Source organism: Hemiscyllium ocellatum, chromosome 1, assembly GCF_020745735.1.
Source record: "Hemiscyllium ocellatum isolate sHemOce1 chromosome 1, sHemOce1.pat.X.cur, whole genome shotgun sequence".
NCBI lineage: Eukaryota > Metazoa > Chordata > Chondrichthyes > Orectolobiformes > Hemiscylliidae > Hemiscyllium > Hemiscyllium ocellatum.
In genome coordinates, this window is record NC_083401.1 from 132,692,368 (window position 1) to 132,719,291 (window position 26,924).

Genomic DNA, 26,924 nt, shown 5'->3' on the forward strand with positions numbered 1-26,924 from the left:
CTTATCGAAACAGTGTTGGTATTCTTGTTTCAACTGAGATCAACTTATAATTTAAAATTTAGAGACATTTCTACATGAATGAAAGTTATCCATAATACATATCTCAACAAAACAAATCTAAACAGTATTTCTTGGAATATGGCATTATTGGTATTGCCAATATTTATTGTCTATTTCTAGTTGCCTTTGAAAAGTTAATGTAATGAATGATGTTATTTTGAGTTAGTTTCAAACATTTGACTCTGCCCTTCCTATGGTTCAGGTTTATTTTCTAGTTTAAATTAAAAGCATTGTAATATGTCATTACTTTTACAAAATCTTCAACAGGGAGACATTGTCTCTTGTGCTGGAACGTATATTCATGTATGGAACATCAATGGAAGCCCGGTGGTAAATGTAAATACATTTACAGGACGCAGCCAGCAGATTTTTTGCTGCTGTGTATCTGAGATGAGCGAGTGGGACACGCAGAATGTTATAGTCACTGGACATTCAGATGGTGTGGTCAGGGTAAGTAATTTATTCTGTTGTGTTTGAGTTGGTAATCATTCAGAACATTGAGAGAGAGAAAGAATTGATTAATTATATAGTTTTAGAATCTTATTCTACACAGCCATAGAGCATGGAAACAGACCTTTCAATCTAACTCGTCCATGCTAATCAGACGTCCCAATCTGACCTAGTCCCATTTCCAGTATGTGGTCCATCTCCCCCTCAATTCTTTCTATTCATGCACCCATCCATTTATCTTCTCAATGTTGTAAGTGCATCTGCCTCCACTACTTCCTCTGGCAGCTGATTCCATACATGCACCACCCTCGAGGTGAACAAGTTGCCCCTGAGGTCCCTTTTAAATCTTTCCTTGCTCACCTTAAACCTATGCCGTCTAGTTTGCACTCCCCCACCTTAGGAAAAATACCTTGGCTATTCATTCTATGCATGCCCCTCATGATTTTATAAACCTCTATTAACTCACCCCTAAGCCTCCAATGTTGCAGGGAAAAATAGCCCCAGCCTATTGAGCTTCTTGTCAGAAGTCAAACTCTCCAATACCGACAATTAAATGTGCTCTATTTCTCATTTTAGTGTCCATCTGACTCATAAAGTTAGTTGAAGGTTTGTTTTTATGTTTGAAATATCAGAATGTACAGAAGTAGAAAACTTGCTATAACTAGCCAAAACCCTGGTTAGACCACACCTGTATTCAGTTCTGAGCATTGAACCTTAGGAAGGTTATATTGACTTTATTTTTTTGGGGAGAGTGGCAGTGGAGAAAGAGGCAGGGGTGTGGGCAGAGGTGATATATGTGTAATGCAGCAGGATTTACCTGACTATTACCTATGCTCCAAAGATGAAATTACAGCTATATCTATCATACTTTTAATATTATAAAGTCCTGAGGTACTTCCCAGGAATACTTAGATAAAATTAGACAATTAGCAAAACTTACAAGGGTAAGCACATAAATTGAGGTTAAAATCTGCAACATTTTAAAGGTTAAAAGAAGATAAGATCAATTTACTGTAAGTTTGAAATATCCTTAAAGAACTGCACAGTGCTCTGGTCAAACTAATTATTAGTAATGTGTTCAGTTTTTGCCGCTAAATCATAAAGGAAATATGCAAATCTGGAGTTGGAACAGAGAGGATCCACAGGACCATCAGTGGAAGGATGAGGGATGGGTGTTAAAGGTTTGACATATGGGAAAAAGCTAAATAATCTGCAGCTCTTCACAAATACTTAACATTGTAAAGTATTCTGTGACATTCTGAGACCATGACAAGAGCTATATAAAATGCGAGAGTTATTTTATGTATAGGTTGAGTGTGCTGATGGCTTTTACATTTTAATGTGATAAAGCTTATCTTTCAAATTGCTTGCTGCTACACTGCTGGCTATATAATGTGTAAAGCTGAGAATAGTTTTTTGACATGAAACCATGTTTGGTGACACTGATATCTGACCAAGGTCTACTTTTGGTGTCATCCTCCCATTTGGGTGTGTTATGACAAGTCGTTTGAGGTTCACTTAGAGTCACTGAGATGTACAGCGTAGAAATAGTGTTTCGGTCCAACTCGTCCATGCCAACCAGGTATCCTAAACTAATCTAGTCCCATTTGTCAGCATTTGGCCCATATCCCTCTGAACCCTTCCTATTCATGGAGCCTTTTAAATGTTGTGTTTGTACCAGTCTCTACCACTTCCTCTGGCAGCTCATTCTATACACACATCACCCTCTGCATGAAAAAGTTGCTTCTACAGTCAGTTTTAAATCTTTCCCCTCTCACCCTCAACCTATTACTTCTAGTTCTGACTCCCCCACCCCAAGGAAAAGACTTTGTCTATTTACCCTATCCACATCCCTCATGATTTTATAAACTACCATAAGATCACCCCTCAGCCTCCAAAGCTCCAAAGAAAACAGCCCTAGCCTATTCAGCCTCTCCCTATAGTGACCTTCTTAAGATTTCTTTCTGTATATTCTCAAGCATTCAGGCCTCGTTGCAGATTTTTATTTTGGGGAGAGTTTTCCTGAAAACCAATTTGTCTCCTCGCACCTTGACTACATTCAAGACTCAAACTGGCATTTGGAATTTTCTGCCTCTCACTTTTCCCTTGGTTCAAAGTTCTCCATCAGTCTTTTGCACTGCTTTCTATGTGTTGTGTATTTTCATTTCTTCTGCCACACTCGATGCCCCAAACCTGATTGCATAATTTCTTTGATTCTATTTTATTGCATTTTTTTTGCTATATTACTCTTTTCTCTCTCCTCTCTCTTCCTCAATACAATGAAATTATTTCTTCCCAACCCACTGATCTGATTCCCACCTTATGGAAATATAACTTTTTTTTAAAAACACGCTTTTGGTGATCTCAAAGCCATGTATAATTGCTACCATGCAGAGTCATGGTTAAAATTAAGAACCAGGATGAAATACTGAATCTTCAGCTCCTTTTTTGTCCCATAATCATAATTTCACTCCCAGTGTATGTTACATAGAATCCCTACAAGCTCAAAACAAATAAGAGACAGGCATAGAAACTTTGGACCAATGCCATCCTAACATCCATATTGTTATCTTGTCGCAGTGCATACAATGTGCTGCAGCAGATAATTGAGATCGCTATGATAAGTGAAAAAGACCAAATAACTGCAAATGCTGAAAAACAAATCTGAAGAAGTGTCACTGGACCTGAAATATTCACTCTGATTTCTATCCAGAGATGCTGCCAGACCTGCTGAGTTTTTCCAGCGATTTCCGATTTTGTTGCAATAACAATATTTTTTCTCCTCTACGGAAGTGTTCACTAAGAGTAATCACTCTCATGAAATCTCCGTTTTAAGATCCTAATTCTGCTTCAATAATGTAAAGCTGCATTTTGAATGTATATTTTTGCTCTATTTCTAACTGGCATAACATTCAACATCTGATTTTACTACATCTGGTGTTACAACCAGGCCTAGGTGAATGTTCCCCATTTTTATGGTTCTAGACAGGATACTCCAAACCATTTTGAAGTTGTCGAGTGAGAAGGAATGAACTGGCTCTCCTCCTTTAGTCATCAATCCCCTTAATTGGTTGCATCAAGGTTAATTTGAAAAGGATTTGTTACCTTCTGAATACTTATCTCCCAGAGCCAAATATATCTGACTTTTAAAAGAAGCCAATTAAACCAGTCTTTCTTGAAGTAACAAAAGAGTGAGTTTAATCATTACTGCATGTGAGAAAAAAAATACAAATGTAACACACACACACACACACACACACACGCGCACAGGCATATGTGGTGTGTCCAAATATAGAAAAATATTATATGGATCAGTCTCTGATTAATTCACAAAGAGCTGATATTTGGTCATCATGCTCATTGCAATGAGAATACCAATGGCATGGATGCTGGCAGATGAACAGTAGGCTTCACAGTCTGTAGTTTTGCAGGTTTGTTGAGATACTTCTGATGCCTTTCATTTATGGTTAAATACCGGCATTCAAGATGGGAAAATCTGTTTATTGTCTTGTTTCCTTTTTAACTAGTTTGCAGCACTCTGAGTGAAAGAGGATCTATGCAACACAGGGTGACTATAGGTGATAGTTCTTCAACTGTGACCTTGATAGCACTCCAGTGCTCAAATGCAAGTTGGCACCCCTGAGAATATTCAGTCTCAGTCGTTCACTTCAATAGAGTTGAAACTGATATTTTTAACCCCTGTCATTTTGTGTTTTTCTCTTTGAAGAACACACAATGTGTCCGCAGTTTAGGACATAATGAATTGAACAGAAAAACAGGTGAATTGTAATGCGTGGTAATGAGTAATTTTAATCACAGCTATTATGACATTGGGTTAAAGAAAGCTCATAGAGAGACTGGGCTGTTATTTCTTGTGACTACAATAATAGTGGAAGGTTGACAATCCTGTTCAACAGCAAACCATCTGCTATGGGTTATGTTGTTGAACAGGACTTGTTGCCCCTTTGTTATCTTTAGTGACACAAGAAATCACAGTCCAACTACAGTTAACCTGTCGTCATAACAACAGTGATTAAAATTGTTAACTATTGCAGATTACAACTTGCCTATGTTTCTGTACAATTCATTGAAAATCTTCAAAAACTTGAGATTTATTTTAACTTGCCCATGTTTTACCTGCAGTGCAGGTAGATAATGTAGTAAAGAAGGCTTTATGGCATGTTTGCCTTCATTGGAAGGGACATTGAGAAGGATAGACAAGTGATGTTGCAGCTTTACAGAACTTTAATTGGGCCACATTTGGAATATTGTGTACAGTTCTGGTCACCATACTACCAGAAGGATATGGATGCTTTTGAAGAGGGTACAGCAAAGATTTACCAGGATGCTACCTGGTTTGGGAGATTTTAGTTATGAAGAAAGATTGGGTAGACTGGGTTTGTTTTCACTGGAACGCAGGAGGTTGAGGATGACCTGATAAAAGTTTATAAGATTGTGAATGGCATGGATAGAGTGGATAAAATGAGGCATTTTCCCCCCAGGGTGAAGGGGTCAATTAGTAGAGGGCACCAGTTCAAAGTGCGAGTGGGGAAGTTTCTCACACAAAGGGGTGGAGTGTGCCTGAGTGTTGCCAGAGGAGGTGGTAAAAGCAGACATAGCAGCATTCAAGAAGCACTTGGATGACTACATGAATAGGAAGGGAATACAGGGATACAGATCCTGTAAGTGAAGACCGTTTTAGCATGGAAGGGCACAATATGGTGGCACAGGCTTGGAGGGATAAAGTGCCTCTTCTGTTCTTTGTTCTTGTTCTCGACACTTTTGACTCTCAATGAGATAAGGAGATAAAGGCACATTGTGAAAGGATTTTAAAGAACAATACACTACTGTATTAATTTAATTTGTCTTAATTAGTTAACATGTATTTGTTTCTTCAGTTTTGGAGAATGGAGTTTCTGCAGGTTCCAGAAACCCCAGCTCCAGAAGAGACTATGAAGCTTCCAGAAGATGTGGATGATTCTTCTGCAGATGTACAGATAGGTGAGAGTACACATGTGCTATAAGAATAATTTGCTTTTTTGATAGTTTATTCAGTGCAGAATGGGATAAAACCAAGACATTGTCAGGAATCTGGCTGCATTTCTCATTGTTTCACTGAGAACGTTTTCAACTGAGACATAGTGCTGAAGAATGATACATATATTCTTCCTGATTTATTGCATAGCCATAGGCCATTAGGATTTGCTACTATCCACCATTTTGCTATGGTTTTAGTCAATGTCCTCCCCCCATATTGATTGTTGGTTCTGCAGCTCCCATAAGCCTCTTCTGGGTCAAGCGTTCATCATTTGCAAGATTTTCACCTGATCTCGAAAAGTTGACATGGTTCTGCGATGGAGGGCCCCAGTGTGTTATCCTATCATTTGTTTTAAGGTCTCCAGCTTGATAGTAAATTCCAGGGGCTCATTGCAGTTGATACTGAACTAATGGCAAAACAATTAGATTTTTAGTGAAGTCTTAATATCTCGAGTATGTGCGTTCTCATGCTTGATTATAAGAACTTTGGGTGAAAAACTTGAATTTTTTTGTTCATAACATATTATAATGAATTTTTAAAAATTTCTGGGAAACATTAGACATTGTACTTTGGATGTCCACAGACTGGATGTGGACAAAATTTGTATATTTTTATGTACAAGTAATTCTTCAGTAAATCCTTTATTTTTCCATTTGATGATGTTTTTGTAAGCTTGGTCTGCTGGTTTTTGTCTTGGAGCATGTTTTCATTCAATTATATTATATAGAGTTGCACAGTGACATTTTATAATTATGTAAGATTGATTAGCTGGCTACCTTAAAAGAATATTTCAAAATGAGTGAAAAGAGTAATTATTTTATACATAAGGAGAAAGTGCTGAGTCAGCCAAAATGAAAACAACACTAGTTTCCTTATTTTGGCTGTTGATGAAATGAAAGCCCTTTGTTGGTTAAAACTGTTCTAAGTTTTTGTTAAAAATGTAGTATCATATTGCTAATAGTAGTAGCCAAAGAAATAATATTGGAGAGAAATTGCACTTCTTGCCTACTTAAACATCTACTTACAAATTCTAGAAGACAATATAGGATCTGATTATGTTTACCTATTGTAATTATGTGGAATGAGATATTGGATATTTATATTTGGAATTTAGATGGGGATGCTCAGGATGAGGAAAGCAGTGATTCAGACCTGGAGGATCAATGCAACATCCAGGACCCAAAACCCAAACAAAGTGTATCTGGCTGTGCAGCAAATAAAGCAAAGGGCATATCCGGCCGAGCAGCATGGTTTGTAGATGGAGATGAATCAAAGCGTTGGGCAGATCAACTCAGCCTGGATGAGAAGGATGGTTTTGTTTTTGTAAATTACTCAGAAGGCCAGCCTAAGTTCCAACCACAAGCTCAACAACAGCCTCCAATTCAAAGTCAAATGCACTATCACCATCAACTTCAACAGCATTCAATGCAGAATGAAATAAAACGCCATAACCAACTAAAACAAGGTAATTGTTTTTACAATGATGCTCCACTTAGTCAGTTATTTTAGTAAGTAATTGTTGGCATTAAATTCTATTTTCATTGTATGACCTGCTCTGCTAACACTTTCTTGATGGGCATAGAGTCACACAGCATGGAAACAGACCCTTTCGTCCAACTCATTCACACCAACCAAGTTTCCCAAAATAAACTAGTCCCACTTGCCTGCGTTTGGCCCACATCCTGCTAAACTTTTCTTATTCATGTACCTGTCTAAATGTCTTTTAAATGTTGTAACCGTGAATGCATCTACCGCCTTCTCTTCTCTTCATTCCATATACAAGCCACTTTCAATGTGGAAAAAAATGTCCCTCAGGTCCCTTTTTAAATCCTTCTCCTCTCACCTTATCTCTAGTTTTGAACTCTCCAACTATAAGGAAAAGACCTTTGCAATTCATCCTATCTATGCCACTCATGATTTTATAAACATCTCCAATGCTCCAATGGAAGAAGTCCCAGCTTATCCAGCCTCTCCTTTATAATTCAAACCTTTATAACTGTATCCTCTTAACATCCTTGTAAATCTTTTTTGCACCTTCCAATTTAATAATAATCTTCCTGTAGCAGGGCAAAATTAACCACCACTCCTTTGTTTTAAATTAATCTCTATTTATTAAGAATTAGCATAATTGATCTTAACTGTCTAAAACGAATTGATAAACTTGTGCTTCATATATTTAAAGTAGTTTTTAAAACATTTCCTTCCTATGTCTCTCTCAATGCTACAAGAGGGCTATAAAATCATTTTTACCTTCCTTTGGTAGTGGCTAAAAGTGGGGAAAAAAATCATTATTTTTCCTTTCTAGTCATTATACAATTTTTTATTTTGGCACAATAAATGTATTTTTTCATGTGTTTCATATATTAATCCAAAGAAACTGGGTGTATAAGCAGTACAAATACATTGCATCACAAAATCAATACAATGCAGACAGTAATACAAACTGAAAAAGAGTTATATCATCAGATTCAAATTGTTAACCCTGTTTGTCACTCCACAAATACTACCAGACCTGTTAAGCATATTTTCTGTTTCATTTCAAACTTGCAGCATCCTTAGTAGTTTGCTTTTGTTACAGTGTAGAAGGTAGTTATTTGGTTCATCATGTCTGCACCTCTTCTCCAAATGAGTGTTTCACTTAATGCCATTCTCCTGCCTGCCCAAGATTGTCCTGCATGATGTTCCTTTTCTAATAAAAGTTACTCTTCAATGTTTCAATTGAACTTGTTTCTATCATGCTTTCAGGCTAGCACACTCCATATCCTAAACACTCACTGTAAAGGTGTTTTGTCATATCACTTTTGCTTCTTTTACTAATTATTTAAATTTCTGCCCTCTCATCCTGATCCTTCCATGAATAGGAGCAAATGTTCCCCATTTACTTTGTGCAAACCCCTCACGATTTCAAATATCTCTATTAGATGTTGTCTTGGCCTTCTCTTTTGCAAAGAAAATGGATCCTAACTTCTGCAATGCCTTCACATCCTTTGTGAAGTGCAATGCCTAGAAATGAATAAATATTCTTGCTGAGGCTAATCTTGTGTCTTCTGCAAACTGAATATAACCACCTTCCTCTTGTGCCCTAAACCACCTTTGTTAAAGCCTCGGATACTGTGTGCTTTATTAACTCATCTCTCAACCAATCCTTTCACCTTTGTCTTTCTGCTTCTGCACCTCCTTTGGAATTGTACACCTTATTTTATCTACATTCTTTATCCCAAAATTAACCACCCCTCATTTTTCTGTGTTGCACTTCATCTGCCACCTGTTTGTTTATTCCACCAACTTTTTACACTCTTTTCAAGTTCTCCTTACAGCCTCATAATTTACAATGTCTCCAAATTATGCATCAATGTGCATTTTGTGTACACTCTGTACATCACGGTCTGAGTCATTTGTATTAAGAAATAAATCAAGGAAAGCCAGAGTTTCAACGCCGAATCCTGTGGACTGCCCTACAAATCTTTCTCTGACTGAAAAACAGCCATTAATTGCCACTGTTTGTTTGTGTCACTGTTAGAATATTTTTAAATCTATCTTGCGACTGTCCCTTTTACTATGTGAGCCACAACTTTGCTATAAGGATTGGTATGCAGTACTGCTCAAATGGCTTTTGAAAATCGTGCAGTTCAAATGGCATCAATATTCAAAACATGATTTAAAATGTTGGAAAGTTAAATAAATGAAGTAAATAACAATTACTTTTGTAAGTTCAATTTACACAGGTAACAATTAATGTTATGCAGAATTTGCTTCTCTCTGATGACTGATTTTTTTCTTTGAAGCTCAAAGCTTTTCGTTGTTCTGTCACTAAATCCTCTTCTTCATTCAGTTGAACTTTGAGTATTTTTATTAGAAATTGGATTTGTTTGAATCATCAAATGAAGCTGCTGCTCATGCAGATTTCTTGGAGTTTCTAAATGCATTTTTTTCCGAGACAAAATAATTCTTTAAATAAACAGCATGGTGTCTACATTCAACTTGAATATTAGCTGGCATTGTTGTCTACAGGTTTCTTTGTATTTCTATCAAATAATTATTCAATAACTAATTACTACACCTTGCCATAACTTGTAGGCAAGTGCCCTTCCTCATGATTCTGAATGGGAGTTCTTAAATGAATATTCTAAGGCTTTTTAAATCCAGAATTTAGACTTCTTTTCTTCATAGAATTGATGTCATGAGAACAGAGAGCTGCAAGTAAGAAAACCCATTCAGCATGTCACGTTAGCTTCTTCCAATGGGAGTTTCAACTATTAAATATAACTAGGTTAGGGTAAATCATGTCAATAGTTATACTAAACCATATCCTGGCGATTCTGCTTGCTTTACGAAATTTATTTTCTTTCACCTGAGAATTTTGTGATGCTTCAGCATGCACCTGCATATTCCCTATTTTGCAAGAGATATCCATTTATGATGTACTAAAAAATAAAACTGGATAGGAGACAAGGCATTAGCCTAGGCACTGGAAATGACAGTCAGTGCTGCAAATCCTCCTCATTAAAATCTGGACTTGAACTGAAATTGGTAGCGCTTTCCTACTTACTAGTCAGCAACAGCTTGACATAGTCATACTCTCATCTTCATGCCTTACAGTGAAATATCTCACTAGCCATCCTAGGTTTCGCCCTGTCCCTGATACAGTGGAGCATGGGAGGGAATGGCCCTGAGAGTTTTTTTTAATTCATTCATGAGATGTGACCAGCATTTATTGCCCATTCCTAATTTGTCTATGAAAAGAAGGTGGCAACTTGCCATCTTTGAACGACTGCAGTCCTTGAGATGTAGGTATGCCTATAATGCTGTTAGGTAGGGAGTGCCAGGACTTTGGCACACCAACAATACAATTCCAAATCGGGATGGTTATCATTTGGAGGAGAATTTGTAAGCAGTAGTGTTCCCATCTGCTGCCCTTGTCCTCCCAGGCAATTGAAGTCACAAATCCTCAACATTACCTCAGGACTCCATGAAGTCTCATGACATTATGTCAGATTTTCTCAAGGAAACTTCCTGTTAATTACACCCATTAACCCTTCTCATGTGATTGGTTATTACTCCTCCATGTTGAACGCCACTTAGAAGAAACACAAGGTAGCAGAGGCAAAATATGTACTCTGAATGGGATACTTTAGTGTTACCACAAATAACTTGTTGCGTGACTACACACTGAGCTGGACATGTCCTGAAGTCATGCCACACTGGGCCTCTGCAAGGTGGTGAGGGAAGCAACGAAAAGAAAGACCTCCTTTTGAGCTTGTCTACCAGTCACAGATGTGTCCGTCTAGGAATGCATTTGGAATGACCAATGCACAGTCTTCATGGAAACAGAGATTCCGTCGTCAAACTGAGGGCAACCTCTCATTTTGTGCAGCACAACCATCATAAGGTAGCAGCTAAATTGAGTAAACAAGAGGCACTGTTTTCCATCAGCAAAAACACAGTTGGATTCAACCACAGTCTGTCAGCCAATAATCTGGCATAACCTTCACCCTACTATTGCCATCAAGCCAAGAGCACAGGATAGCTTCCAGGAGCTGAACGACACTGTAGGGAATCCCATCTAATCTAAACATGGTACTTGCGTTCTTTTGTGACCTCGTTGTAGAAAATCATGCAATAGAAATAACGGGACCTATGGGAAAATCTGGGTTGGGGTGAACCACCACAAATATTAGTAGAAATCAAAACAAAAATAGTACTTAGTCCAACACTAATGATAGCACAGTCTAAAGTTTCAAATCATATATTTTAATTAAATATTACAATAAATTTAGCATTTTAGAAGTTTGAGTTTGTGGAGTTACAGAAATGTATTAAGACAGGCTGAGGGTCATCATCAGCTTCATCACTACTTTCAGGTGAAGTTCTGGATGAGGGGTTATGACAAAAGAAAATATTTAGTCCAGAAGTGGATGGTTACAGTTCATTGTTTCTTGCGGAGTGACTGAAAAAAGGCATCTAATTTTTGCTGCTTTGCCATCTTTCTTCTTTCATGAAAGAAGCTGTACATAAGGTGCCAGATCAAACTTTATGTCACAAACTGCTATCCGGCTGCATTCTACACCATAGTTATTGACTTCTAAGAGCTGCAACTGCTTCTCAACTTCCCTCCGGATGGAAGACAAAAGAAAAGTGCTGCATCCTGGACTTCATCGTTTTCATCTCGATCTTCAACTTCCCCCGTAGCAACAAGTTGTAGATCAGTTTGCACTTCTTCAAATCCAACTTGCTTTGTTCTTTCATTGCTGGGTACTCCTGTGATGTTTCAATGCCTTTAAAATCATAAAGAAAATCTGGGAGAAGCTTTAGCAAGATTGCATGCAGGCAGTCATTACTTACCTCACCCAGGCCTCCAAGGTGATGTCAATAGGATTCTTAATGTTCAAGTTCTTCCAAAATTCAAAAACACTGTCCTCATTATTCGCCTCAGTAGCTGCAATCAGCTTCCTGAATGTACACCCGAAATAATAAGCTTTAAAAGTTGCTATTGCACCCTGGTCCATGGATTGAATGAGAGAGGTTGTGTTCAGAGGTAGAAATAGCACTTTGATGTTGTCAGAAAGCTCACCAATGGTGGGAGGATGGCTTGGTGCATTGTCCAGAATGAGGAGAATCTTGAAATCCAAATGTTTTCTCCTGCAATAATTTCTAAAAACATCCTCAAAAATATCAACAATAAAGTCAGAAAAGTTTGCCCTGTCATCCAACCTTTTCTGCTTGGCCTGAAGTAAACCTCTAGAGTGGACTTAAGGTAACCGAGGATGGAATCACATAATATCCAATGGGAGTTCATATTTTTCTAAAAAAAAACTTCCCCAATTTACCAATCATGTTACAGCCAAATCACGTTGCTGAAACACGCATTATAGGAAATTGACCTATATATCTAAAAATACGATCTCAACTTGGTACAGCTACAAAACAGCACAAGATGCATGTTAAACAGGAAACCAGCATTTGATTGATAAATCAATCCCACAACCAAAAATAAGATCAAAGCCTTTCAGTTCTGCCACATCTATTCATGAGAACCAGTCTGAGGAAGAAAGTTCCAGAAATATCCCTGTTACCAATGATAGGAGATCCAGGACAAAATACCAAAGACGTTTGTAGTCATCTACAGCTGGATAGCACTATTGTAGCCATCTTTGGAGGTCCCCAGGAACACACATGACAATCTTGAGCTGATTTATTTTTCAGTCCATGTAATATCATGGAAAAGCTGAAGGCTCTGGCTATACCAAAGGCTTTGAACCCTGACAAATTCTAGGCTGTAGTACTGATGAGTTATGACCAGTCTGTCAAAACTAAACAAATCTACTCTTTCAATGACAGCTGTATCAGCAAAATGACAGTTTATAAATTGACATTTACTCAGTAATAGTCTAAGTCATGGCTTAATTTGAGCACAGCTCGGACCACTGCTCTTAACAACATTATAGCAAAAAGACAAAAAGCTGAATTCAGGACCGAAGATAAGAATGATTTTCCTTGACAGCAAAGTAGCATTTCATAAGTGTGTCATCAAGGACCCCAAGCAAAATTGCAATCAATGGGAACAATTCTCCATTGGTTGCAATCCTACCTAGCAGAAAATAAGGTGGTTGTGGCTTTCGAAGCCACTTCATCCATGATCTCTTTCCATTGTACAGTCAGTTGTGGGGATATTTACTGATGATTGCAGTGCTCAGGACCATTCACAACTTCTCAAATACTAAATGCCTGCATGTTCGCAGGACCTAAATAACGTTCAGGCTTGGATTAATAAGCAACATTCATGCTGTGCAAGTGCCAGGCAATGACCATCTCCTCTTGATACTTGATTATATTAATATCGCTGAAACGCCACCATCATCAACCTGGGGTTGCCATTGGGCAGAAGCTGAACTGGATCGGCCATGTAATACTGTGGTTACAAGAGCAGTCCACAGGCTGAATGTTTTGAGGTGAATAACTCACTACCTTTAAATATTGTCCAGGGAACAAACCAAGCATATGGTGGATTACCCTGCATTTACCTGGATGATATTCATCGTCCAACAGCACTCTAGAAGCTCATCACCACATTGGACAAAGCAAACAGTATTGTGTGTGTACCTACGCTATATGGATTGTAAAGATTCAAGAAGGTGACTCACTGCTATCTTTCCAAGGATGAATAGGACTGTGCAAGTAATGCTGGCCTTAGAAGTAACTCTTCCAAACTCAATTAAACAGAAGAAAATCTCACAATGTTGAAGAAGGAAGCCATAGCTATGTCCACTGTATGGACATAGTGAATTTGAAGTTTGTTTCATTCATGAAGTCAAAATTATAAACTATGTTAAATCTAAGAGTCATGGGGTAAATTCCCAAAACAAGATTACGCATTATTTGGCAGTGGATTCTCATTCCTAAATTATAGTTGTCAATAATTCTACACGTGATGTCACATTGATGTTCAAGGAAGTACTTTCCTGTGAGATATTCAGAGTACCACAGAGGATACTTCACACTGGATCTAGCTGCACAGTACCTGATAAGTTTTAGTGCTAAATAATGCCAAAAGTAGGATTCCATTATTTGCTTTTCTTTGGTTGAAAGTAGAGGTTTTCTGAAAGGTAAATAAAAATATGGTGTCAGTTAGCATATGAAAATAATGTGAGACCATCAATCTGAAGAAGAAAAGATTCACATTTGTAACAGTTTTTCCATAGAAACACTATCCTTTTATACCTTTGACACTCTTTTTGCAATTTTTGTTCTTCATACAAGCATCCTTTTAGGCTGGGTCTTTTTTATGAAGTGCATTGTTTCACTGTATAATGTACTGACCTATAAAGGAATTGCTCAATACAGAAATGAGCCCATCTGGACATAAAGCAGCAATTCCTATGCCCCGTAAGGTCAGTACCACCATTTGCAGGGGCCGAGTATTATACTTAATGGTCAGTTAAAAGGAGGGATTGGAGAAGCTAGAGCTGCTCTTGTAAGAAAGAAAAAGGTTAAGGGGAGATTAGATAGGAGCACTCAAAATAATGAGTGATTTGATTTGGCAACTATTTCCTTGGTGAAGGAGATCAGTAACCAGAGTTTAAAATAATTGGCAAAGGCTCTAAATTCAACATATGAGGCTTTAATATGTATTGTTCAGATCTGGAACACTACTGAAAAGTAATCCATAGGAACTTTCCAAGGACAATTGGGCATGTCACTAGAGAATGTTAATACACAGCATTATGGGGAAAAACAACTGGGGTTAGGGGAATAAATTGGGTAACTCTTTCATAGAGCAAGCACGGAGACAACAGACCAAATGCCCCCCCCCCCCCCCAGCTGTAAATTTCAATCATTTTAAATCTTAGCCTTTCCCTTCAAACAGCATTATTATATTCAGTTAGCTGTGAACTTAATCACCTAACTTGTTGTAGTTAAGCCAATTTTCAATCGTCATATAATTACTGCTTATTCTCAAAGCTGCAAGTTGCAGATTACGTTTTCTGTTGTGACTCTATGAATGCAAGTGGTTTTCTGTTTGGTTTCAGGATACAGATGGGAGCGGCAGTTGGTATTTCGAAGCAAATTGACAATGCATACTGCATTTGATCGAAAAGACAATTGTCACCCTGCAGAAATTACTGCATTAGGCCTTTCTAAGTGAGTATTCTTAATAAAGCGAAAGTAAGTTACGCCATTAGTCTGGCGCTCTCTCCAACTTCTGCCAATAGATCGATGGTGAACTTGTAATGGACCAAATAGATATCATATGCAGCAACTATCAATAATTGTGACAGATCAATCAGTTTCTATAAGATGGCTAATATTTTAGGGTTCATAATAAAAGCTAATATCTCTCGTTCCTCATTTTGCTAATTGTTCTTTTGTCATGTAACTTAAATTGGTGTCCCCTCGATCTTGAATCTTTCGGCCATCAGAACGTTTTTTCTCAATCTGCGGCCTAGACTCCTCCATGATTTTAAACACCTCTGTCAAATCTTTTCTCAACCTTCTCTTCTATAACCCCAGCCGCTCCAACATATCCACATTAACAGAAGTCACTTCTCCTGCAGCTATTCTCAAATCACTTTGGTGCCTTGCATAGTATCCTTCCCAAATGTGGTGCCTGGATTTGGGGAAATGACTCCAGTTAAAGCCTGACTTTTATAAAGGCTTTTATAAAGATTCATCAAAACTTCCATGTTTTTTTTTTCTTTGTGCTTCTGTTTATAAAGCCTGGGATCCCATAAGCCACCTTCCTTGCTTTCTCAATATGCATGGGTATTTTCAAGAATTTGTGCTCATATTGCCCTTGTGTCTCTGTTCCTGTACCAGCTTTAGAATTCTAGTTTTATTTCATATTGCCGCCTCTTCTACCTACCAAAATGTGTCACGTTGTCCTCCTTTGAGTTAGTTTAATTTGCCAAATGTCTGCCCAGTAAAGCAGTCTGTCTGTCCTCATCAAGCTCATCATATTCTCACACTTCAGTTCACTTCAGGGTTTTAAATTTGAATTTAAATTAGATTCCCTACAGCCCAGCAAGTCCACACTGGCCCTCTGAAGAGTTAACCCATCCAGACCCATTCCTTTATTATTGTACATTTCCCTCTGACTAATGCACCTAACCTACACATCTCTGAACACTATGAGCAATTTAGCATGGCCAGTTCACCTAACCTGCACATATTTGGGCCGTGGAAGGAAACCAGAGCACCCGGAGGAAACTCACGCAGACAATGGGAGAAGGTGCAAACTCCACACAGACAGTCGCCCTGGGCTGGAATCGAACCTAGGTCCCTGGTTCAGTGAGGCAGCAGTGCTAACCACTGAGCCACTGTGCCACCTGTTTGTGTCATCTGCAGCTTTTGAAATTGTTCCCTGTATACTCACATATAGTTAATATATATCAAGGATTGCAGTGATTGCTTTGGAACTCCAGGGCAATATTATCACCCATTTACCATTACTTTGTTTCTTATCATTCAACCAATCTTATATCCATGCTGTTCTTTTATTCCATGAATTTTCATTTTTCTGGCAAAGATTATTTTGCACTATATCTGAAGTGTATTGTAAGTCCATGTACACTACTTCAGCAGCATTACCCCCATTTATCCTCTCTGTTATTTATATTAAAACTTCAACAAAGTCATGAAGGCACAGTTTAGCTTGAACAAATCGACAGTGTCTTTCCTTATTTGATCCGCACTTGTCCAGGTTTCTGTTAATCTCATCCCACATTATCATTACAACCCAGCTTGTCGTTGCAGAATTTACCCTTGTGTCCTGTTCCATTTAAGAGATTGTTTGAAAGTCTCCACCCCAGTATGGAAGCTATCCAGAAAGAATGCACAGATTGGAGATACAACACTGTGGTCCCAGTTCTCTAGTCAGACCACTGAAAGAACAAGTGGATAAGGAATTTGATAAGCCCAAATTTAAGGGTTCATCCTAATAACACGTTACTGATAAATGTGGTCTCCCTTATAAACAGAACTAACTGAAGCCAATTTTTAAAACATATTCATACCTTTTTAAAGCAGATGTAAAACTAAAATACTGAAACCATCTAACTTGTCGTTGTGGGCACATCAGTATTTGTATTTATTTGCTATCATGCTCATAGCAGTCCCAATAACTGCAGTTTTTGTATTCAAAATTTCTTTCTTTCATTTCTTTTTCATGAACTAAAAGCACCTTAGGTGGGGATTGTGGAGATTACTAAGGAGTAACTTTGTCAAAAAATCATTCATTCCAAGTCTAATTGTGGCCAACCGCATGAACCATGCTTCTTTCTATCAGATTGTTAGGAATGAAGAAGCCTGGGAAACCTGAATGCTAGGTTTTCCTCTCTAAGGCCACAAGTGACATTTTTATTAACACTCGAAATATGATCAGTGCCCCACCTACTATGCATCCCTTGACTTCAGCAGATGATGGCAAGCATTCTTTTTTTTCTAACTGGCCACTTCAGAGACAGCCACAGTGTGGAAGTGGAGTTATTCAGACCCAAAACAGATGTTGCATGTGATTCTTACAATGATCCAACTGCTTTCAGTCATGTTTCTCTCGGTCCAGCCTACACATGATCAGACTTATGAAAGTTAACTTCTCAGTTCAGTTTTAGAATTAATAATCTCAGTACTGCCATGCTCCTGTAAAAGTGAAGTTACCATAGTCCCAGATGATCAAAAGGCTGCTGTCTCATTTTAGAGAGAGAGCTGGTGGTGAGTTTAACCTGAGGATTGCCAGCCCTCAGGCAAGGGACAGTGTGAAGAATGTAGGACCTTCATGCTAACCTCAGTGGGAATTGAAGTTCCACGTTTGGCATCGCAAACCAGTTGTCCAGCCAACTGAGCTAACTGACCCCAAAAATACCTGTATTGTCGATCTGTTAGTATCTTGGCTGAGATTAAATAGCAAATGTTTAAAAGTATTTTTTTCCCATCAGATATAGGATTCCATTTTTAAAAGTTGAAGATCTAATATTACTTGCGTGGCAAATTCTGCTCTGTGCTCAAAGATCCATGAAGCATCTGTCACTTTAATTCTGTGATCATGTTAAATGTCCTGATCCATCCATTAAATAAAAAAGAATAGCTTTATTATCAACTAGAGACCCAACTGAAGCCACATGATCTATCTCTCATTATTGGTTACATCACAATGGGGACAGAGAGCTAATGACAAGTGGAAGAAATAATTTAAAATAGTAAATACATGGAAGATTTTAAGGGAGTTTGTTTTTACTGAATATAAATGTTTTTGTGTAGTAGTTGTGCTCAGTAATGTTATTTTAAATTTCCTCTTGAGAATTACAATGGTAGCTGGGGCAAGTAAATGTGGATAAAGTGACCAAATTAAAGAGCTCCTTCCTAGATCTCAGTTATGCATGAGCAATTACAGTTTAGTGTTGAATGAAATTTTTTTGTATGAATTGAAATACCAATTGTTATTAAGGTCTGTTTAAAATGTTGCCGATTTTCAAAAGAAAACTCATTAAACTGACCAGTGACTCAGTGAATGAAGTCATTTTGGTCTTCCTATTTTGTTTCCTTTCCTGCAGGGATCACAGTAAAATTCTGATAGGTGATGCACGAGGTCGGGTATTTAGCTGGTCAGTGAGTGATCAGCCAGGGAGGACAGCTGCTGACCACTGGATTAAAGATGACGGAGGGGATTGCTGTTCAGGATGTTCAGTGCGCTTCTCTCTAACTGAGAGACGGCATCACTGCAGAAACTGTGGGCAACTCTTCTGTCAAAAGTAAGAACAGTTGATTATTGCCAAAATTTGGGATATGTGTTCCATAATATTCAGTTTACTCAAATCAGATGAAGTAGAGCTGCAGTGAGCTTTAATATGTGTTATTTTACCAGAACTAACACTTCAAGATTAGGTCTTGATTTCAATGGCTGAATGACAATTCAGTAATGCTATATTAAAGACTTCTGATGATTCTGTTGAATAGCAAAATAAAGCATTTTCTAGTTAATGTATGACATAATAAAGTTGTATAAAATATCTAGGGTTATTAAATATATTATTAGATTTACAACAATTTTCCGACTAAAGGGGTGTTGTTTTTCTGTAAACTGCACCCAGAAGAAGTGCACAGTTTTAGAGATGAACGTTCAATGGAACATTGTCCCTAATTGTGTCAGTCCCACAGTTCCTTGTGTCTACCTGATGGACAGTACTCTGTCTGTTTCTGGAGTTCATGAGGCGGCAAAAGTAGTTTCTTGTTTCGAGCTTTCCTTTCCATCATTGGACATACCAATGGAGGAGTATCTGTAGAAACTTGTTACAAAGGTTTTTGTAGGTCAGATGCCGTTCTGATATTCTGGTCAGCTCAGTGACTGAAGACGAATTGTCAGGAAGCATCTTAAATATGATTGCCCCTTCCTCTCCCCCACCCCCACCCCAGCTCCTCCAGTGATTTTCTAGCACTAGCACTATTATGAGGTGAATTGATTCCTTCTGTACAAACGTTTATATGGCTCTTTATTCAGTGTCATTGTGTGTGACATTCTCTCCATCCTGCTTCTGTATTCTCTTGTAACAAGGCATAACTTGGTGTTTTACTGATTAACTTCTTGGAATATTCTCTTACTATTTGATCCTATTTTAGCTTTTAAGGTCATGATTTGATTTGTATATCAAGCCAAGGCATTTTTAAAAACGATTAGAAAAACGACTTGAGGTGGTTACATATGGAGCAAAACTGTTAAAGACCCTTAATTTGTTCTGTTCTATGAATGTGTGTTCATTTCATGTATGAGAATTGACTAATGTTCAAAATGTACAAAAAGCTTCTTTCGTTGTTACCTTAATGTTGCAGTTAGGAAAAGAGATGTTTGACAAGTAGCTGTTATGAAAGCAATATTGAATCTTCTGGTCTCCAGTTTGCTAAGTAGTGTAATATCAATTTGGATCTATCTTTGCTCTTCATGCCCATGAAGAGGATATCTGATTTTATTTTTACAACTTTTGATACTACAGTTTTACTGGTTGCAACAGTTACAGATTCTACTTTTATTTTATTTCAGATGTAGTCGATTTCAGTCTGAAATCAGGCGCTTGAAAATCTCCTCACCAGTCCGTGTCTGTCAGAATTGTTACTACAACCTGCAGCAAGAGAAGGGAGCTGAAGAAAGCTCCAGGAACTAATAGGTCATTGATTTATCAGTGACCAAACAAGCAGAATCCTTGTTACTCCCAGCTATTTCAAATGATTTTATGCAAAAGGAAACAATGTGGGGAGTTTAAAAAAAAGAGTTTACATAGATTTCTTTGTACTGTGTTGAAGCACTGTAATATACTGACTGGAAAGGGATCATTGCCTTGCAGTTAATGTACCCATCTCTCTACCTAACTCATGGATGGTTTGAATGTTCTGAAATGTGCTGAGATTATGGTTTTAGAAGTTCTGGACTTAAACCATCTTTCAAACATCTTGATGATGTCACCCATATTCATGAAAATAGTGGCTTGTAAGATTTTAAATGTAAATCTGCCACTTTCACAAAAACCCTATTGTTTATAGTGTAAATAGTTGTAGTGGCCTTTTTAACAAGAGGAACTTCTGAATTGCCTGTTAAAAGATGTCCTATTATAACCACTAATTGTGTGATTTAAGAAATCAATAGTTGTGTCCAGCATCATTCAGTAACTATTTTAGGAGTCAATGAAAATGTGCAAATGCTAATTATTATCAATTGCATTTATACCTTGCATTGTTTTTTTTTCCATTTTAATTATTGTTTGATGCAAACAATAATGAATTTGTGAGTTTGTTTACTCCATTACAGAAGCTTCATGGTATTGAAGAAAGAGGGGCATGCAGCAGTTTCAAACCAGCCATGTCATTGTACTGATTTATTTTCAGAGTAACAGCTTCCTCGGTGTTCATACTTTATTGAAAATATTAAAATATGTCTGGGGATAATCATGCTATAACATCAGTATCTGTGTTTTAACAAACAATTATTCAACCCTATCCTTTTTATGAGCAATAGGAGACTAGCAATGCTTGAAATGCTGTCAGCATTGCACTGCCACAGTGCAAGACTTTGATTTTGCCTGTGTGCTTTTGAAGTGGGCTGAGGGGAAAAGAGGGGTGGATGGGGAGACAAAAAAATAAATCTAGTGACTTCCTTGCCGTTACATTCTGTTTCAGCACGCTCAGTACACTGCAATTAGGGTCACAATAAAACGGAAATATATCTAAAGTTTGACTCTTGTAATTTGAGTAAATGCATTTTCTACTTTATCCAAGCTGTTTACGAAATGTTGATGTATTCTAGACCAGCAAGTATAAAAGCAGTATTTTCTCTGTGCATCTATATATATGACATATTAAGTCACAATGCAGTCATGCAGCATCATTTAAAACAGTAAGTTATATCCTGTGTCATATGATGGTAAAGCAAGATGACATGTCAGAATCTTCACTGCAGCGTGTAAAACATGCTTTTACTTCCAAACGTTTTCTCCATTTATTAACATTACAGGATAGTTTGTTAGCAACAATTTCATGATTTTACTTACCTAGCTGCCCTTTAATAGCCATGTAGTGAATTTATTTCACAAAATGGTTTCCACATGTTTCATTGGTTGACATACTATAAATGTTGTATTGTACCAGTCAGTTCAGTGTTTATGGACTACGGACAGCTGGCGTGATGCTCCTGGTAACTTCTTATATTTAAAAAAAATGTAAACAAGTTTGAAAAGGAAAATACAAGTCAGTTTTATTTACAGAATTCCTTTATAATGGACCTCAGTATTTTATATTAGCCTTCAACAAATATTGCTGTTAAATAACAGCCAATGTCTGTAAGCACATTGACTGGGACAAAGAAGCAACTACTGGTAGTTGTTAATGTGTTACATATAGTGAGGGTTTCTGGGAATCAGACTAGATTGTAGATTCATTGGCTGTTAAAGGCCACTTGCCCTATTGCAGTGGTACTGTGGGCAGTAAACGTTTCTTTTCACGTTAAATGCTGCTACCAATGCAAGGATCGCCACTTAGGAGGGTAAACGATCCTCATGTTTATTTAAGATGATTTTTGTGTTTAAAATTGTGTTGGGCATATCAACACGTACTATATCATAATCTGTAGAAAGCACTCGGAGCAATCCTTTTGTCCCAACTATACGCTTTGTGCATAACAAACATTTTCATCTTCCCACTCCCTTTGTGTAAACGCATTATTCATGTGTACTTATCTGTATAATGTATTCTGCAATTTGTACCATCATGCTTACAACTGTAGAATCCGCTGCTAAAGGGCAACACTTGTCTACATTGATACTAAAAGTTACAACAATGATTTTGCACCTTCCTATTGTGTATAAAACTGGTAGGAACCATTTTATCATATACATTTTCTCAATCATTTTAAAGACAGCGTTTCTTTACAGTAAATGAACTGTATAATATTTATGCAATTATACTGGTTTTGAAGTATTTTTAATTTCAGCAAGTTTTGTTACTTGTTGCATGATTAACACTGCTGACTTTTTGTGTCAGTAAAATGTATATTGTTTTCCACTTCTTTTTGTTTAATATATTAATCAATTACTTGTACCCCTCCCTCCCCAGGTGACCATTATCTGTACAGTAATGAATCTGAAATGAAGAAAACTAGCTGAACTGGAGTGGGATTTTTGTACTATATATGAGAACTGAAATCCTTGTTTTGGTGGTTCCTGTGCTAGACTGATGCATTATATTAGTGTGTAAACTGTGGTATCTGAATGTTCATTGTATATTTGTCTTTAATGCAAAAGAGCTACAGTCACACAAATACATATGTAACTAATGCAATAGAGACAAGTCCTGGTACTAAACTTTTTCATTTAAATAAATACCTGCTATTTACCACCAAAGTCTTGTTTACTACTCTTGAAAAGGCAGTAGTTTATTAATTGATCAACTATTTTTGCTGTCCTGAATGAGATCCATTGTGATAACATTTTTATCTATGTGGTACAAATGCTTAAAGTTCTCATTTGTTTCATTGTTACTCAGCATTCTTAAGGCTGAGGAGACAGTGAGGTCTGCAGTTGCTGGAGATCAGAGTTGAGAGTGTGTTGCTGCAAAAGCACAGCAGGTCAGGCAGCATCCGAGGAGCAGGAAAATCAGCGTTTCTTGCCGGAGCCCTTTATCAGGAAGGGCTCCAGCCCAAAACATCGATTTTCCTGCTCCTCGGATGCTGCCTGACCTGCTGTGCTTTTCCAGCAACACACACTCCATTCTTAAGGCTATGTACAATGCTATAGCTGGAAGGATGTCAGTAGAAGTTTATGTTGGATCTTCAAATCATGTTTTCTTTTAATTGTGTGTTGGCCATGGCTCAAAGTTCAGCATAGCATTGGCTCAGGTATTCTGATACGGATCCTGATAGAATTTCAAATTATCTTTAATAACCTTTATTTAACTCCTGCAACAAGGAAGATCTTCTTTGAAATCATGTCCCCTTTTTTGCAGCAGCCATTTGCTGTGTTCTATCATTTAAATGTCCAGCAGCACAGCCACTGACAGCTGCTGTGTCAGGGTAGGGTGCCTGGTAAGTTAATGAATGTCTAAGTGGGGTTAAGTCAAGGACTGTGTTGTGTAGAGGTTTGAGGATTGTGGTTAATGCTCATTAGTCTTGCAGGGCCAGATTTGGTATAGAGACAGGATGTAAAATATCATGTTGGAGAGAATTCAGTCAAGAATTCACTTTAATAATTAACCAGCATTTCTTTTGCGTTGGAATCCTCCCAAGGTTCCAATTTTAAGAGGCTTTTTTGGAGAGTTTTGAAGGAATTGCCAATCTAAGTGCCAGTCTTGATAAGTTCTACTCCACTGGAGATTCCATGTGGTCTGAATGTGCATTCCAGATATATGATGGTTCAACTGTTGGGAAATTTCAGTCACTAGACATCTATCAATAGACGATTCTGACAGTAAACGGCAAGAGCCACCTAAAAGCCCATGTGTGTCAATTAGTATTTATATGTTTTTTAAATGTATTTGAGCTCCTGTCACACAGATACATATGTAACTGTGATACAAACAAGTCCTGACCTATTGGTTTCTTTAAGCATAGATTTTTTTCTCTCTTTCATTGGTTGGGTATCGTACTATTTATACATTTGTTCACACTTGATTGCCAATTTCCTGTAATACTTGTTACCTTTAATCCAATATACTGAATTTTAACTTGTGAAATTTTCATTTTGGCACATCTGCCACTACATTTCTAGAAGGTTAATAGAACTGCATTAATGGAGTGGCTGCTTACTGCCACTATTGTTCCCTTACTGCCCCACCATGAGCTCAACTTATCTCCTCCCTGCCCTCTCAACTCCAGTGGTCAGCTCAACACTCCACTTGGCTCTGTAAGAACGACAAAAACATTTGAAACTAGACAAACCCTTTAAAAGGATGTTTTTTGAAAATTTGACATAATATTTGGAGAGTATCAGCAGGAGTAATGGCATCTGGGTAATGAGAAAAACCAGTCACCAGAGGATGAAGGTAAAGAGAGTGAAGCAGACATGTTTAGTCCATCACTAATAGAAATTAAACTGAAAGAGCAGTCTTGATCAGTCTAACTGAATCAGATAAAGAGCATTTACAAGAAGTCTGGTTTCTGAATAAACAGGGCAAGCAGCAGTCATTTTAACCAAAACAAAAACAGAAATTACTAGTGAAATGCAGGTGGTCTGGCAGCATCTGTGAGAAGAAAGACAATTTAATGTTTCAAATTCAGTGTATTCTTCAGAAGAGTCACTAGATCTGAAACGTTAACTCTGTTTTTGTTTCAGATCTCTAGCATGCAGTTGTTTTATTTTCGTCATAGAGATGAACAGCACAGAAACAAACCCTTCCGTCCAACTCATCCATGCCAACCAGATATCCCAATCCAATCTAGTCCCACCTACCAGCACTCTGCTCAAAACCCTCCAAACCCTTCCTATTCGTATAGCCATCCAGATGCCTTTTAAATGTTGCAATTGTACCAGCCTCCACCACTTCCTCTGGCAGCTCATTCCATAACTAGTACCACCCTCTGTGTGAAAAAGTTGCCCCTTCGGTCCCTTGTTTATCTTTCCCCTCTCACCCTAATCCTATGCCCTCTAGGTCTGGACTCCCCCCCCCCCCCCCCCCCCCCCCCCGGAAAAAGACTTTGTCCATTTATCCTATCCATGCCCCTCATGATTTTATAACCTCTACAAGGTCACCCCTCAACCTCCGATGCTCCAGGGAAAACAGCTCTAGCCTACTCAACCTATCCCTACAGCTCAAATCCTCCAACCCTGGCAACATCCTTGTAACTTATTTTTCGAAGCCTTTCAAGTTTCATAACATCCTTCCGATAGGAAGGAGACCAGAATTTCACGCAATATTCCAAAAGTGGCCTAACCGATGCACTGTACAGCCGCAACATGACGTCCCAAATCCTGTACACCATACTCTGACCAATAAAGGAAAGCCTATCAAATGCCTTCACTATCCTAGCTACCCGCGACTCCACTTTCAAGGAGCGATGAACCTGCACTCCAAGGTCTCTGTTCAGCAACACTCCCTAGGATCTTACCATTAAGTGCATCAGTCCTGATAGGATTTGCTTTCCCAAAATGCAACACCTCACATTTATCTAAATTAAACTCCATCTGCCACTCCTCAGTGCATTAGCCCATCTGATCAAGATCCTGTTGTAATCTGAAGTAACCTTCGTTGTCCAGTACATCTCCAATTTTGGTGTAATCTGCAGACTTACTAACTATACCTCTTATGCTCACATCCAAATCATTTATATAAATGATGAAAAGTAGAGGACCCAGCACTGATCCTTGTGGCACTCCAGTGGTCACAGGCCTCCAGTCTGAAAAACAACCCTCCACCAACATCCTCTGTCTTCTACCTTTTGAGTCAATTCTGTATCCAAATGGCTAGTTAAAAAGAACAAATAAAATTTACAGCCCAGGAATAGGCCCTTTGGCCCTCCAAGCCTGTGCCAATCCAAGTCCACTGTCTATACCTATCACCTAATTCCTAAGGATCTGTATCCCTCTGCTCTCCACCTCCTCATGCATCTGTCCAGATGCAGTTAAATGAATCTACTGCGCCTGCCTCTACTACCTCTGTAGCAACGCGTTCCAGGCACCTATTACCCTCTATGTAAGTACTTTCCGTGTGTATCCCCCTTAAACTTTTCACCTCTCACCTTGAATGCGTGACCTCTCATTATTGAATCCCTCATCCTGGAAAAAAAACTTATCTCTATCCACCCTGTCTAGACCCTTCATGACTTTGTAGACCTCAGTCAGGTCCCAACAATCCTAAGCTACTCCACATCTATTCAAAGCTAGCACCTTCTATACCAGGCAACTTCCTGAAGAAGGGCTTGTGCCGAAATGTCGAATCTCCTGTTCCTTGGATGCTGCCTGACCTGCTGCGCTTTTCCAGCAACACATTTTCAGCTCTGATCTCCAGCATCTGCAGACCTCACTTTCTCCCCAACTTCCTCATAAACCTTCTTTGCACCCTCTCCAAAGTGTCCACGTCCTTTTGATAATGTGGTGACCAGAACTGTAGTTCAGCCGCATTTAGATTACTGTATAAAGTCTTGTACAATTCTAACATGACTTGCCAGCTCTTGTACTCAATATACTCAATACGCTTTTCCAGCAACACATTTTCAGCTCTGATCTTCAGCATCTGCAGTCCTCACTTTCTCCTTATACTCAATAGGCAAGCATACCATGTGTCGCCTATCTATATTCCCCTGTATATCTTTGACAGTCCCTATGCTTTCTGCTACTCCACTTTTCTCCATTTTGGGAAACTCCCTTCAACTACTTCTGTCTCCTGTTTTTATCTACTTAGCTAGAACACC

The 26,924-nt window shown here is 38.2% G+C and overlaps 1 protein-coding gene across 6 annotated transcripts in view; it reads left to right on the forward strand.

Moving 5' to 3' along the window:
• The window catches only part of wdfy3 (WD repeat and FYVE domain containing 3), a 400,898-nt gene extending 378,001 nt beyond the window's left edge, over positions 1-22,897 (forward strand). For all 6 annotated transcript variants that reach the window (XM_060826089.1, XM_060826126.1, XM_060826116.1 and 3 more), the window contains 6 exons: positions 328-510; positions 5,409-5,511; positions 6,663-7,013; positions 15,076-15,187; positions 18,595-18,792; positions 20,076-22,897. In XM_060826089.1, the coding sequence (XP_060682072.1) occupies positions 328-510; positions 5,409-5,511; positions 6,663-7,013; positions 15,076-15,187; positions 18,595-18,792; positions 20,076-20,196 (1,068 nt within the window). In that variant the 3' untranslated portion in view covers positions 20,197-22,897. The remainder of the gene's footprint in view (positions 1-327; positions 511-5,408; positions 5,512-6,662; positions 7,014-15,075; positions 15,188-18,594; positions 18,793-20,075) is intronic.
• Positions 22,898-26,924: the final 4,027 nt, after the last annotated feature.